The sequence below is a fragment of the Etheostoma spectabile genome, chromosome 12 (assembly GCF_008692095.1).
Source record: "Etheostoma spectabile isolate EspeVRDwgs_2016 chromosome 12, UIUC_Espe_1.0, whole genome shotgun sequence".
NCBI lineage: Eukaryota > Metazoa > Chordata > Actinopteri > Perciformes > Percidae > Etheostoma > Etheostoma spectabile.
In genome coordinates, this window is record NC_045744.1 from 29,550,917 (window position 1) to 29,564,070 (window position 13,154).

Here is a 13,154-nt window from a genome sequence, read left to right on the forward strand (position 1 = left end):
TGTGTGTGTGTGCGTACATACATGAAGCAGGCAATCGAAGAGCCCCAAACTGGGTGATTGGTTGGATCGAAAAGTTATTTTTTTCTGTTGCTTTTTCAGCTACAACCTGACATGTTTTGTCTCGAGCCCTGGGATTATTCAACACATCAAAACAACGTTGTGTAACTGCACTGTGTGCGAAGCTTCTTTTAAGAGGCTAGTTCCCCCAAAATGATCCTTTTTATCTAAAAGTAATTTGGATGCCTAATATAAAAGGCATGAGGCGGCACGTCGCCAAGCTAGTTGGATTTTCCTGTCCCTTTGATCATAGAACGAAAGCTCTGCTGAGGATTAATAACCCCCCGGAGCAGGTTTTTGGTAGAATGCATCAGTATTTAGCAAAGACAACATGTGACAGGCCAGCAGAGACAGCGACAGGACAACCTCACTGGGACCGACATCGGAAAGAGACGACAAGCCCAGCCGGACTCACCGTTTTCCAGTGAGAGATAAAGGGTTCATTAACACACGTGACAAATATAACTCGTACAACAGAAATGCTTGGCGGGACTCCGATGGCTTCTTTCTTTGAAAAAAAAAACAATAACAAGAGCTCTGGTTCGTGCAAATTTGGTCCTAAAGGCAAATAGGAATTCAAGGACAAAACTCTTTTTCTTGTCCAAAAGAAACAGAAAAAGCTGAGACACTTCCTACAGGAATGGGAATTTTATGATACCATAAATTAAAAAAAAAAAAAAAAAAAAAACTCATAAGTTTCCCATTCCTTGGATGTGGATATTGCAGTTGTTGCTCCTGTGCATACATTTAGGGTGTGATAAACAATATATTGCTCACAGTCTCGGAGCTCATTTTGCCAGGTGTGACATTCAGCGTGCGCGCACACACACACACCACACACATAGACACACACACACACACACACACACACACACACACACACAGCAGTTTGAACAGGGGTTTTTTTCTTTGTAAAAAAAACAACCACAAGGCTCCTTGAGCGTACAAACAAACCACTATTGCCTTAAAGAGAGAGAGAAGTTTAGGTACGTGTGCAGGCGATCAGGAGGAAAGAGTCCTTCGGCATCCCGGGTCCTTTAAAAGACTTTCTGAATCGGAGTGTCTGCAGTGGGGCGGTGTTTCCATGGCAGAGCAGGTAGACGGGAGCATGAGGGGGAAACCTTGTGGTCAATTAGCCATCAGAAGCGTGGACAGTTTGTATTAGTGCGTAAACTGACTTCCCCGTCCACTGATCCCGTAGCCCTTTTTGGAGTTAATGTGGACTCTAGGGGTGTAGATGTGTTAGACACTGGGGTATTGCTCCGTTTGTCAGGATGTGACGCAGGAAAAGTTAAAAAAGAAAAGAAAGAAAATGCACCATGGGGCCACAACCTTTGTCTCTATCAACACATCCCATATCAGGCTCAGCATGTGTGTTTTCTCCATGATAATGGCTGTAAGTCAGGTCCTAATTACAAAACCTTACGGTACCAGAGTTATACAGTATATGCACCATGCTCACACAGGGAAAATATTGGAGGCACCCATCTTTTGTGCGGGAGGGGGAACAGTTGTTATGGTTACAGCAAAGTGAATCACAGTGTTCCTGGGGTCAACATGCAGGAAGTTAGTACATTACAGGACAGACGTTGCCCCTGGACACTGATCTAAGGTCAGTGTTTTTTAAATCTCTATTCGGATTTTTGGGCCAAAAGGGGGCCGATCTTAGATCTGTGCCTGAACTCCAACCAACACAACACATCACACCGTGGCAAGACTACGCACAGCAAACGACAAGGGGGGGAGACGAGGAGGGGGGGACTGGAAGAACGACACACAGTCAGGCAGGCAAGCGGACAGACAGACGGACGGACAGCTAGGCAAGGACTGCTCTTTTGAAGACACAGAGAAGCAAAAGTGCAAAGTGGTCGTCCTCAAACTATCAACATGGTTTAGTTCTGCGCTGCATTATATCACATCGACATGTACAGCGTATAAAAGGTGATGTGTTATGGGAACGATCGAGTGAGGAGGAAGTGATTGCTTATTTAAGGGCTGACCCTAAACTGAGGGCTTTGAGTTAAGCAGCTGAAATGTTCAAAATGAAATAGCCTATGAATATTAATAAACGTATTCCTCCATGGTTGCATTGATAGCATTGCAATGTAAATGTTGCATAATGTATGCAAATATATGTACAATAGATCATTTTCATGTGTGTGCTTGTGTATTGCACATGGTTGTCTATCTATGTAGGCGTGACTACTATATGTGCACAGAATACTATGTCTCTGGTGTTTTTGTGCACACGTGTGTGTCCTCGCTCGCTCCGCCTGCCTCAGCTGCGGCCCTCCTCCGCCGAGCGCTGGTCCGACTTGAGCTTGACAAACTCTTTCGCCACGTCGTCGTTGTTGCGCTGAGAGAGGATGCGCAGCACCGTCAGGCCCGTCTCGTCCATGTGGACGCGTCTGCCCAGCGGCATCCAGCAGGTGACGCTGCCCTTGCTGGCAATGTCCTTCACCTGCACCACAGCTATGCCCACAGTGCGGTCCTCTCTGGCAAAGCAGTAGTCCTTCACACACACCTGCAGCTCGTAGCTCTCTGGACCCACCTCAGTGCCCAGTGAGCTGAAACGAGACAAAATCATAGCCATGCTTTACTTCCCGTCTGTATGTGATGGGGAAGAAATCCATTAAACTCCCATGAATAACAGGCTGTGCTCCTGCCAATGGCTGTGAAAGACGACATCTTGCATACGTTTTGCTGGTGTGCCATTGGCATTGGTCAGGTTGTTGAGCAGAACAATTCACCAGGCAGTTTAAAATCATCTGGCACAAAGTTATATAGTACATAGCCTGACGCTATTCAACTCTTGAACTGTGAAAATACATTTTGTTTTGATCTGGTTGTCTTCTCTGTAGTAATTTATGGTATTTCAACATGTCTATTTATAGTATGATGGTTCTGTTAGCATGCCGTGTTGCATGTTGTCCTGTCTGTCTTGTTGCACTGCACGTTTATTCAACTCATCATGTAAAACAAAGGGAAAATCAACACAATGATACTCACTACTGGAAGCTCTCATTGAACTTGGGTGACCAGGTGTTGTTCTTTGACTTGGTGGCAAATTTCCTCTTCTTGTCACTGAGGTGAGGGCCGATGATGTAGACCTCCACGAAGGGCCTGAAGCCCTGCGCCTTCCATTTCAGGTCATTCGCAGCCACCACTAGAGGACGAACGTAGGGGAAGTTAAAGAAGAAAGGTAGGAGAAGGCAGGAACATTGGGACAGCGGGGCAATCTGCTCTGCTCTTTTTACCTTTGACACTGATCTTATGCTCTCCATTAGGCTGGGGTAGAATGTCCACGCACATGACCACCTCGCCGACCGCATCCACTCCAGATGCTGTGAAGACATAATCAGTAATTACTCAGTCCATTGTGTGCCCATTTGTCTTTGGATGGCCACAATGTAGCACAGCTGGAATATATGACTTGAAGAAATAGGATGCATCAGCAGATTGGGAACTAAACACACACACACGTTCTCCATGATATTCAGAGGAGCAGGACTTGGCTGGGTAAGACAGATTTTGTGCCAGCTTGCAAATGGTAAACTGTAACACAATGATGGCTCCTAATTTGTTCTTAACTCCCTATTCACAGTGAAGAAAAGGAAAAAAGAAGTTGAAACGGAAACTGAAAAAACCCAAACTGCAACACAAAATTCTGGAGCTTCTCATCAGCTGACACAATCTGTGCACGACTTGTTCTTTTCTTCATCGTGTCTCGCATATCCCAGCATCTCCTCGATCTCAAGTCCCTGCAGTTTTACCTGGTTAGTTGATTTGGACGTTATAATTCTGTGTGTAGTCTACATATATAACAAGCTTCGTCTACCACAAATAGTCCTATGCATGAGTCATGCTTTTCAGATGATAAAAAGGAGGAAAAAACAAGAAGAAGCAGAGTGCCAAGGGCTAAGACTGCCCACTGTCTCGGGTTATCTTTGGTTTCTGACAGTTTGATCACACGTGTGATGTCGGAGCACAGGTCTGAGCTCCTGAAGGTTGCTGTGGGGGACATGCAGATTTTCCATAACACCGCTGACCTTTCTCTGGCGGTGTGTCTTCGTTCGCCGTGCACCGGAGGCCTTTCCCTCCGTGGACTGAGAGGAGACAGAAGAAAGACAGCATTAGAAGATGGCAAAAAAGTGTTCACTAGTACAACAGGAGAAAATCATGTCTGTAACTTTTGAAATACAACAAATGAAAGTGTTACGCCTGATGTGTTATGGTTGAAATAACTAGACAACTAAGGCGTCATGAGAAAGCAATTTAAAAGCATTTATCCTGCCTGTTTTCTGCTCAACTAAAAATTAACTAAATGTGTATAACTAAAACCTGTTTCAATGAATTAAACATTTTCTTCCAACGCTGTAAGCAAGTTATTCAATTCAATTTCATAATTTCAATTTCCCATTTCAATTCCACAAACTGCGAGAGGTTGAGTTTTTCTAAGTGTAAAAGAGAGCTTTGAAATTGCTTGAACCTGCTGTGTGTGTGTGTGTGTGTGTGTGTGTGTGTGTGTGTGTGTGTGTGTGTGTGTGTGTGTGTGTGTGTGTGTGTGTGTGTGTGTGTGTGTGTGTGTACCCTGAGCGCTCTGTGAGAGGACAAACTTCCTGATAAGCTTGTCTGTGGCCTGGGTGTACAGAGACAAGGCGTAGCGCAGAGATTGCAGGTCCGGACTCTTTTCCAAGAACGTCTTCTTCAGGCCCACACCACCCGCATGGAAGTATTGCTGCATAACAGATGCGACATGAAACATGTATTTTACAGTACAGTAGATGGGTAGACAGCAAGCAGAAAGGCGGAAAGATAGACAGAGGGGAGGATGCAGTGATCCCTGAGTGGGAAATGTGACAAAACTGTGTCAGTCCTGTCACCATGGAGCAGGTTTGGCATCTCAAACACCTCTAGACCTGCACTAATCTACACCACACATTATGTTTATGATGTTCATAGTTACATGTTTTGAAGAAAGAGAAACATGTACATAAAAGACGAGGGATGAGTGACGAGAGTTAAAGCTGCAAATGCTATATAAAAAAGATAAGTTTACTATATTGTAGGGTTAAAAAGCATCCCATTGTCCCTGATCCTGAACCCAGAGATTAGTATTTCTTCATTTTGAGCAAACACAAACCATAAAATATCGTAAAAGCAAGAATCAAGAGCACCAATTTCCCTGCCAGATGTTCTAATTTAGTTTACTTTAGTTTGTTTCACAGAACATAAAATAAACACACAAAAACTGTGTGACGCAGCATACTATACCTTAATAGTGTCCAGTGCGAGTTCTATTACTGCGCACTGTTTGGGACTCAGAGCTTTGGCCTCCTCTCGCCCCATGTGCTCCTGTGGGACAGATAAAACAAAGGACTCAGTCTATACAACAGTTACTGTTAAAATGATATCTATGTTTTCTGTAAATTTGTTTTCTGTTTTCATTACCTTGAGCTTGGAAAGCTGGCCCAACTCCTTAGCAGCGTTGAAGATCATCTGAGTGCCCTGCCATGGAGAGATGGACAGACAAGTGAGTAGAGGAGAGAAACTAAAGGCTGTGTTTGAGAGATATGAGGGAGAGGTGAGTTCAGGAGGTTTAGTGAGGACAGACAGCTGCAAATACAAGAAAGGAGTTTGAAGAGTGAGGGGGGGAAAGAGTAAAACTACAAATCTATATAAAACTATATATATATTTTAAACAAACATTCAGAATGAACAAACTACATCTTGGGAGAGAAGGAGGTTTTAATGCTTTGGTGTGCAGTCAGTCAGTCAGTACTGCAGGGACTCATGGGTAGGAAATGTTGCCTCTGGTGCACCGTGCTGCCATTTAAATCAGGTTTTATGCAGAAAGAATAGTAAAAAACTAAAAACAAAGGCTGTAAAGGGGTAGTGTTAGGCTCCTTCATGCTAACAGAGGCTACACACACACACACACACACACACACACACATATATGCATACTTACAATAACCTAAGAAAGGAAGGAAGGGAGAGAGAATGGGGCAATGGCAGGATAGATGGGTTAATGTACAATCACAATGAAACGCAGCAATGGAAATCATTGCAGTTCAGAAGCAGAGAAGAAGAACAAGGTGAAGAAAAAAAGGAGTGAATGTGTGTTTTTTTTTATTACATACCGTCTGGTCAGTGAGTGTTGGAAGCACAATTGTTTTTTCCATTGTGTTCATAACTAGTTTCCACAGCTCCTTCAGCACTCTCTTCAGCACGGTCTTCTCACAGATCTTAGCAAACAGCGACAGGCTGAAACACAAAAACACACAATCTCAACTGACAGACAGGAAGGCAGTACTAAAACACACATTTTAATATATTCATAGTTTGTGTGCCTGTTGAGGCCATGGTAACATTCATGAGAGTCATGAGGATTGACATTTTTTGAACCCAGTGTCAGAATACTTGACTTTCAGTATGAAAATAAAACGTTTTTCAGTTGATTAGTTTGAAGAAAATGTTACAAAAATGTGTTTTTTTTCTACATTTCATCTTTTGTTCATTTAACAAAATATTGAATGTTGTCTAAGTTAAAGCCATTCAAAAACTATGCCTTTAAAAAGTGTAAAATAATGATACTGATAAAAACAATCTGATTAAAGAAAGATTCCCCAAGACTAAGAATCTGACCAAACATTCAATAAGATACATTTCAGGTCATTCCTAAACAGTCTTGATGTTTGATATCCAGCCGTACTTGCTGTCCAGGAAGTCCATGATGGGCTGCAGGACATTGTCAGCCTCCTGAACAACGCTGCCATTGGCCGGAACGGTCTGACCTTTAACCTGGGCTAGGATGTCTCCCATTTGTCTCACGTTGTCCTCAATCTGGGGCTGGAAACTGCATCACCAAACACAGAGAACAAGTAGTTAACAGACTATGAAATCAGCAGGAGAAACTGGTTTCAGCATCTCAATGGACTAACACACACCTGACAGCAAAGATGCGGCTGAGGTCGTCCATAACGCTGTTGAGTTTGTTCTGCAGCTCCTTGAGGAAGTCACTAGCCTCCAAATTGAGCTGCAAGAAGACACATGGGATGAATACAAGAGCCATGTTATAGTGCTGTAGTACAATCACAAAAATAACAGCATGTAATGAAACTCACATCTTTGCCTCCCATGGCCTCAAACATCTTCTCCAACTGAACTCTGAGCTGCTGGATGTTATTGATGATGATACATGGCTGAGGGGAGAAAGAGAAAAATCATTACACGCACACACTTCTCAAACCCTTTTCTCTGTCTGCTCCCAGCGTTTTATTGTAATCAATCAAGGATTGTCCTCCTAACTTTTTTATTGCTTTTTTTTTGCCAAAAAGAACTCTTGGTGATACAGGGCAGGAGATGCAGGAGCTTTCAGTAATTACTGCTCCTCTGGGGGCTCTCTCTGGGAGAGCAGCCTACTTTCCCCCTAGCATACGCCACATTCAGCTAATTACACAGCCCTAATTCACTTTGAAACACTGCATTCTAGGCACGGCTGTAACACTAAAGAGCAGTTTATTGTGCTAGAATTAATCAACCTGACCACATACGCCAATGCTCCTGATGGAGTTCAAATTAAACTATTAAATCAGTCATTGCTGTTTATTCTGCTGACACAAATTTCCATCTGGTACCTTGTTTTGGCAAACATTTTACACACTGTTATGTATTCTACTCTAGAAGGTCTTTAACACCTACCACTTTCTCCTTCTTGACATGATTTGGAAAGTCCTTTGCAATGATGTCAGCGTAAGACAGCAGGACATTGCCAATAGTCTAAGAGAAAGAAACACACCTACAGTGAGAAATATATTGCATTAAGAGCGACTTCTCAAGTAAAGACATGTGAGAGCACCTTGGCGAATCTTTTCATGTAGTTGCCAACGATCTGAGGGTCGGGACACTCCAGTTTGCGGATGATTTCAAAGCTCTGATTGAGCTGAGAGAACACGTCCACCACTGAGCAGGAGAACAAAGCGTGCTCTGATGTGACCTGGAACTGCAGAACGAGAAGAAAGGGGGGGAAGTGTGAGAAGATGTTTTGTGGTGCTGAGGCTGCAGCACTGATCTGAGCGTGACTACCACTGAACGTGAGGGCTACCTGTGGTAGAAGTCTGCAGCACTGCTGCATATCATGGACAATGAAACTGACCCCTGTTCAACTGCACGTGACTGCGATGAAAAGATTGTGAGGTGATTTGGAGGAGAGTGATGGAGGCGATCAGAGGGTTGTGATGAGGAGCAAGGCCCTCGTTAACAGCCTGGCCATTAGTGAAACGTGTTATGGTATGTGAATGGGCCTAGGGAGCGCTGTTTTCGCTGACACAGGAACGCAGAAGCAGCCTCTGGCGACTGTAATTGGAGCCAGAGGAGTCCTGACGTGAACTGGGAGAATTTTCAGCTGCTTTGAATCGACCTTCCTGCTGTGTGACTATGTGAGACTGTGGTATGTTTGTGTGAGTGTACATTGATTCGAGCTATAGCACCTCTTTTTCATTTGCCTTTGGTATTGAGTCATTATTGATTGCCTTGAGGCTTTCAACTCGTTCTTCTCAGCCTGGAATGTGCTGAGTCAGGAGAGATGGTGTGAACTGTCCTGAATACATTTTTTTGGGGGGGGATGCTGCAGGTAGGAAGGCAAATTTAGCTTCCATACTGTATTTTATTACTGCCTCAGCAGAATGCGATTTTTAGTCTAACTTAAGTCTCACATGACTGCCTGTTTCTTTTCTTTTTTTTCAAAACACTTTCCTCAATTTATTTTCCTACACACTTTGCTAGAGTAGGCTGACATTGTTTGTAAAAGGAACAGTTAAGACATTTTGGGCAATAGGATTATTTCCTTTAGTTCTGAGAGTTAGATAAGAAGATAGATTATACCAATGTAGTGTCTGTCCTGTAAAAATGAAGCTGCTGCCATCAGCCTGTTAGGCTTGCTGGCACAAAGACTGGAATCAAACTCCAGGAAGTCACCCATAAAATATCAAAATTAGTCATTTATATAAGAATTAGGAAAACAACTTCAACTGGGAATCTAGAAGTAAAACTAGTAACTGGTGGTGTAGTCTCATATTTGTATGATGTGTTTTATAGCACTTGCAGAAATGCCAACAACAGACTGTGGTTTCTGTTGTGACAACACTTGTTAGTATGCAAGTAGGCTAATATTGTACATATGAAGGATGCAGAAGAATGTTACCCCGTCTTTTTTGTCCCTCTCCAGGGCTCCATGCAGAAAATCTCTGGACACTTCTTCATTCTCGTCCAACCACATGATGACAAATGGTTCAAACCAGCTGCAGAACAAGGAACAAGCAGAGTCAATATGAGCTAAGTGGTGGATGTAGGAAGAAAAGTGTGGATGCTGTTTAGAAGACACTTACGCTGGATATTCAGGTACATGCTTCTGGAAAGTGGTCAGCTCCTTGCAGTACTCGTTGTAGAGCCACTTCACCTTGAAGTGCAAATTCATATAATCTGCACTTTTACACAGGCGGTTCTTTTCATGCTCTGAATATCAAAGAGAAACAAAGAATGAGAAAAGTCCTGCTTCACCACTCAAACTAATGACTCCTCTTATGTCCAGGCCCATGACCTCCCCTCATCCCAACAATACATATAAACACCTACCCTCCATGGCGTATTTCATATCTTGTGCAAACATATTCCACATGACCTCGGCGCTGATCTTGCCCACATTCAGTTCCTGGGGAAACCTATGAGAAGCAGTACTCAGGCTTAAATCCATCTCTGTATCCAGTAATGGAACTTCTTTATTTAACAAGAAAACCCAGCCTCATTGTTTATGTAACTCTATCAGTGTTTCCTCTGTATTTTTGCAGCTGCCAATAACAGAAAATGCACCAGAGAAAATAAAAACTAACATGATTACACTATTATCCTCATTGTCTCACAACACAAAGCCAAAAAGTTCATTTAAATTCATAATCGTCAGCATTAAATAAAGAAGTAGCATGACCCAAATCCCCCACCCACCAAAGCAGCTGGTGTACAGGAATGACTGCTCTGTCCACACAGAGACTAAGGATTTACTGTCAGTACTCATTGCAAGTACAGCCATACACAGCATTTTAATACATGAAGATATTTTTGTCAAACGGTTAGTTGCATTTGTTTTTATAGTCTCATATGCCTCGTAAGTACATTTGCTTTACTTTCCATTTGGAACTGACAGGCCACACCTTTAAAACAAACAAATGGTGTTTGTTTGACTGTTCTGACACTCCTGGACACTCCTCTCCTAATAATTGCTTTTCTTTTTCTCTTTTAACAAATCCCATACAGCTATTACCTCATAAAGCCTTAGTTTTTCCCAAACTGGAATTTAAAGTTCCAGGACTACCTCTGCATGCAACATTTGAGAAATAAGGCCAATGTAATGAACACAGACTCACTGATTAAGGCAAGGAGTGTAGGAGTTTTTGTCCTCCTCTATGATGGAGACGATGAGAGTGATGAGTTTGGACCAGAAGTCCAGGTTTTTGATGCTGGGACCCTGTTCATCTGGAGGGACTGCCTTCGACTGGAAACAGAAAGAGGTTATGGATTCATTTTGTAAAAGCTACATCCATCAAGAATTTAATTGCAGTGAGAGCACAGTAGTGGCAATAAAGAGCAGGAATACTGCAACGGCGCACACACACACACACACACACACACACACACACACACTTACAGGGTCTGTCTGATATTCCCTGTTGTAGAGATCGTGACAGTTGTTGAAAATGTATTCGTAGGTTGAGTTGAGACAGGCTTTCACACAGTCCTTCACCACCTGGCTTGCTCTGGGTGGACTCTGCAACTCCTGGACCTGAACACAAATGTTACACAACATATGGTTGAATCCAATTCCCCTCAAATAGCTGTCAAACACACAGTCTCAGCAGGAGATTATCTTAGTGGGACTTTAACCATAAACTCACTGAGGTGCACAAATTGCACCAAAATACATTAACAGCCAGACTGCACACAGACACACATAGAGTGTCATGATAATAGCTTTAGTTTGGATAGGATAATGTTCAGCGGATTCTTAGTTCACGCCTTAGGCTACTTTCCAGAAAGTACTGGAAATTTGTACCATGTTTGTTTTGGAGGTAAGTGCTAATGTGAAAAGAAACGAAAAGAAAAGTAAGGACAAGAAAAGAAAAAAGACAATATAAAATTCCAGTCATCCTTACCTTCATCCTGAAGAATGTGATGCTCGTCAAGAGATCAACTGTGGACTTCAGGTCTTGTAGTCTTTCAGGACTGCTGGCAGGAAAGTTATTCTAAAAGCACATTTACAAGAGATGATTATAAAATGTTAAAAGCTTTCTTTTTCTTCAGGTAGCAAGATGAAGGAAACAAATATTAGCTGAGATCCTGTCAAGAAAACATCGTATTTATCTCAAAACTGAGAAAAGATATTTCCACACATGCACACAGACATTGTACAAGCAGATGTGGATTGTAGCAGTAAGTAAGTTAGAATCAAAGTGTCGTTTTGCATTTGTTAGGACAGAGAGAAGCAGTCAGTACCCGGTACATGGACAGGTCAATCCTCAGGGAGTTGTGCAGCTGATCCAGCAATTTAACAAACCTCTCCTTCTAAACAGGAAAAAGACACAAAACAGAATACACCACTCAGAAACACACCACAGCTAAAAGATTATTTAACATTTGACTACACAAACCATGGGCCTGACGAGACTCAGCTGATTGGAAGTTTGGAGAAGTAGGCAGGGCCACATTAAACTGACTTTCATTTACAACCTAAGGGGCCCAAGAGCTAGTCATTTCTAAGGCGTTATCACAACTAATATATAAGTATAGCGTTTTTCAGTTAGAATATTAGGATTCTTGGAGGATATAGTCACATATATGAAGAAGGGACTCACGCCAAAGTTTGATGCAGCAAATCGGTCCGAGGCAGAAACATTATTGGAGGACTGGGTGGTGTGGGCGTAGTAAGAGTTAATGTTGGCAAGCAGGGTGCTCATAACAGCTGGCACTCCTGGGCACATGTACTTGGATGACAAGCAAGCAAAGTGGCTGTAGGGTGGAAGTGGCAAAAAGAACATTTAGTGCATTTACTTGCACAGAAATCCACATATTAGAAAACCAAATACACTATTTGTATTTATTGTCTGTATAAAAATAAGTGGAATAAAACCAATGCTTCTAACACAGGATTCAATGTTTCTTATTCAACTTTCAAAGGTAAACATTCAGAGTAATGGTTGAGGGACTGACGTCATGGCCTGGTAGATGGACTCTACTCCGTATCTCATGGCAAACTCGTCCACTATCTCCTGAGCCGTCTCCTCAAAGTACACCTTCCAGGCATCGTCACCTTTGGCATCAGGGATCTTTACTACACCCCCGTTCTGCTCCTCAGTGGTGTACTGAAACAGATGCTGAACAAAGACAAAGGACAAGTAAGTTAAAAAAAGGAAGATTGTAAAAAAAAAATCCTAAAATACAGACCCAACAGTCATGACATGCATGCTGCTCATTCTGTGTAAATGAATCTGTAATTGAAAAGGGCGTGTTCAAAATAATAATAGCAGTGTTGTGTTTAATTAGTGAGGTGATTGATTCTGTGAAGAAACAGGTGTCAGTTATGGCCCATATTTAAGGAAGGAAGAAAATGTTGTGCGTGCTGGTTATAGTGCATTTCACACTGAAATACTAGCACAACAGCTCGTTCCAGACATTGCTCTGAGGAACAGCGGACTTCGATTAAAAATGATTTCAAATGCCTTGAAATGGCATCCAAGGCTTGAACAACGTGGGATAAAACAGTCAACTACCATTGGAATGGATTAGAAGAATCAGAATAGCAGAATAGCCAAAATGGCAAAGGCTCAACCAATGATCAGCTCCAAGAAAATCAAAGAAGACTTAAAGTTACTTGTAAGTACTGTTACGATCAGAAGAAGGCTATGTGAAGCAAAGCTATCAGCTAGAAGCTCCCCCCCCCCCCTCGCAAAGTCCCATTGCTGAGAAAAAGACATGCACGGAGTAGGTTGAAATTGCCAAAGGACACATTGACTGGCCAAAGGAGAAATGGAGCAACATTCTGTGGA

The 13,154-nt window shown here is 42.5% G+C and overlaps 1 protein-coding gene across 2 annotated transcripts in view; it reads right to left on the bottom strand.

The window, feature by feature from the left end:
* Positions 1-285: 285 nt before the first annotated feature.
* The window catches only part of LOC116698942 (protein unc-13 homolog A), a 32,799-nt gene continuing 19,930 nt past the window's right edge, over positions 286-13,154 (bottom strand). Inside the window, exons 21-43 of one of the 2 annotated variants that reach the window (XM_032531216.1) lie at positions 12,319-12,482; positions 11,964-12,117; positions 11,605-11,673; positions 11,265-11,354; positions 10,760-10,894; positions 10,479-10,606; positions 9,694-9,779; positions 9,447-9,573; positions 9,263-9,359; positions 7,919-8,062; positions 7,762-7,839; positions 7,185-7,262; positions 7,008-7,096; positions 6,773-6,916; positions 6,201-6,324; positions 6,029-6,034; positions 5,509-5,565; positions 5,332-5,412; positions 4,648-4,795; positions 4,107-4,163; positions 3,315-3,401; positions 3,067-3,223; positions 286-2,624 (exon numbers count right to left, since the gene is read on the bottom strand). In XM_032531216.1, the coding sequence (XP_032387107.1) occupies positions 2,336-2,624; positions 3,067-3,223; positions 3,315-3,401; positions 4,107-4,163; positions 4,648-4,795; positions 5,332-5,412; positions 5,509-5,565; positions 6,029-6,034; positions 6,201-6,324; positions 6,773-6,916; positions 7,008-7,096; positions 7,185-7,262; positions 7,762-7,839; positions 7,919-8,062; positions 9,263-9,359; positions 9,447-9,573; positions 9,694-9,779; positions 10,479-10,606; positions 10,760-10,894; positions 11,265-11,354; positions 11,605-11,673; positions 11,964-12,117; positions 12,319-12,482 (2,589 nt within the window). In that variant the 3' untranslated portion in view covers positions 286-2,335. The remainder of the gene's footprint in view (positions 2,625-3,066; positions 3,224-3,314; positions 3,402-4,106; positions 4,164-4,647; positions 4,796-5,331; positions 5,413-5,508; positions 5,566-6,028; positions 6,035-6,200; positions 6,325-6,772; positions 6,917-7,007; positions 7,097-7,184; positions 7,263-7,761; positions 7,840-7,918; positions 8,063-9,262; positions 9,360-9,446; positions 9,574-9,693; positions 9,780-10,478; positions 10,607-10,759; positions 10,895-11,264; positions 11,355-11,604; positions 11,674-11,963; positions 12,118-12,318; positions 12,483-13,154) is intronic. The other variant, XM_032531217.1, reaches the window with a different exon arrangement.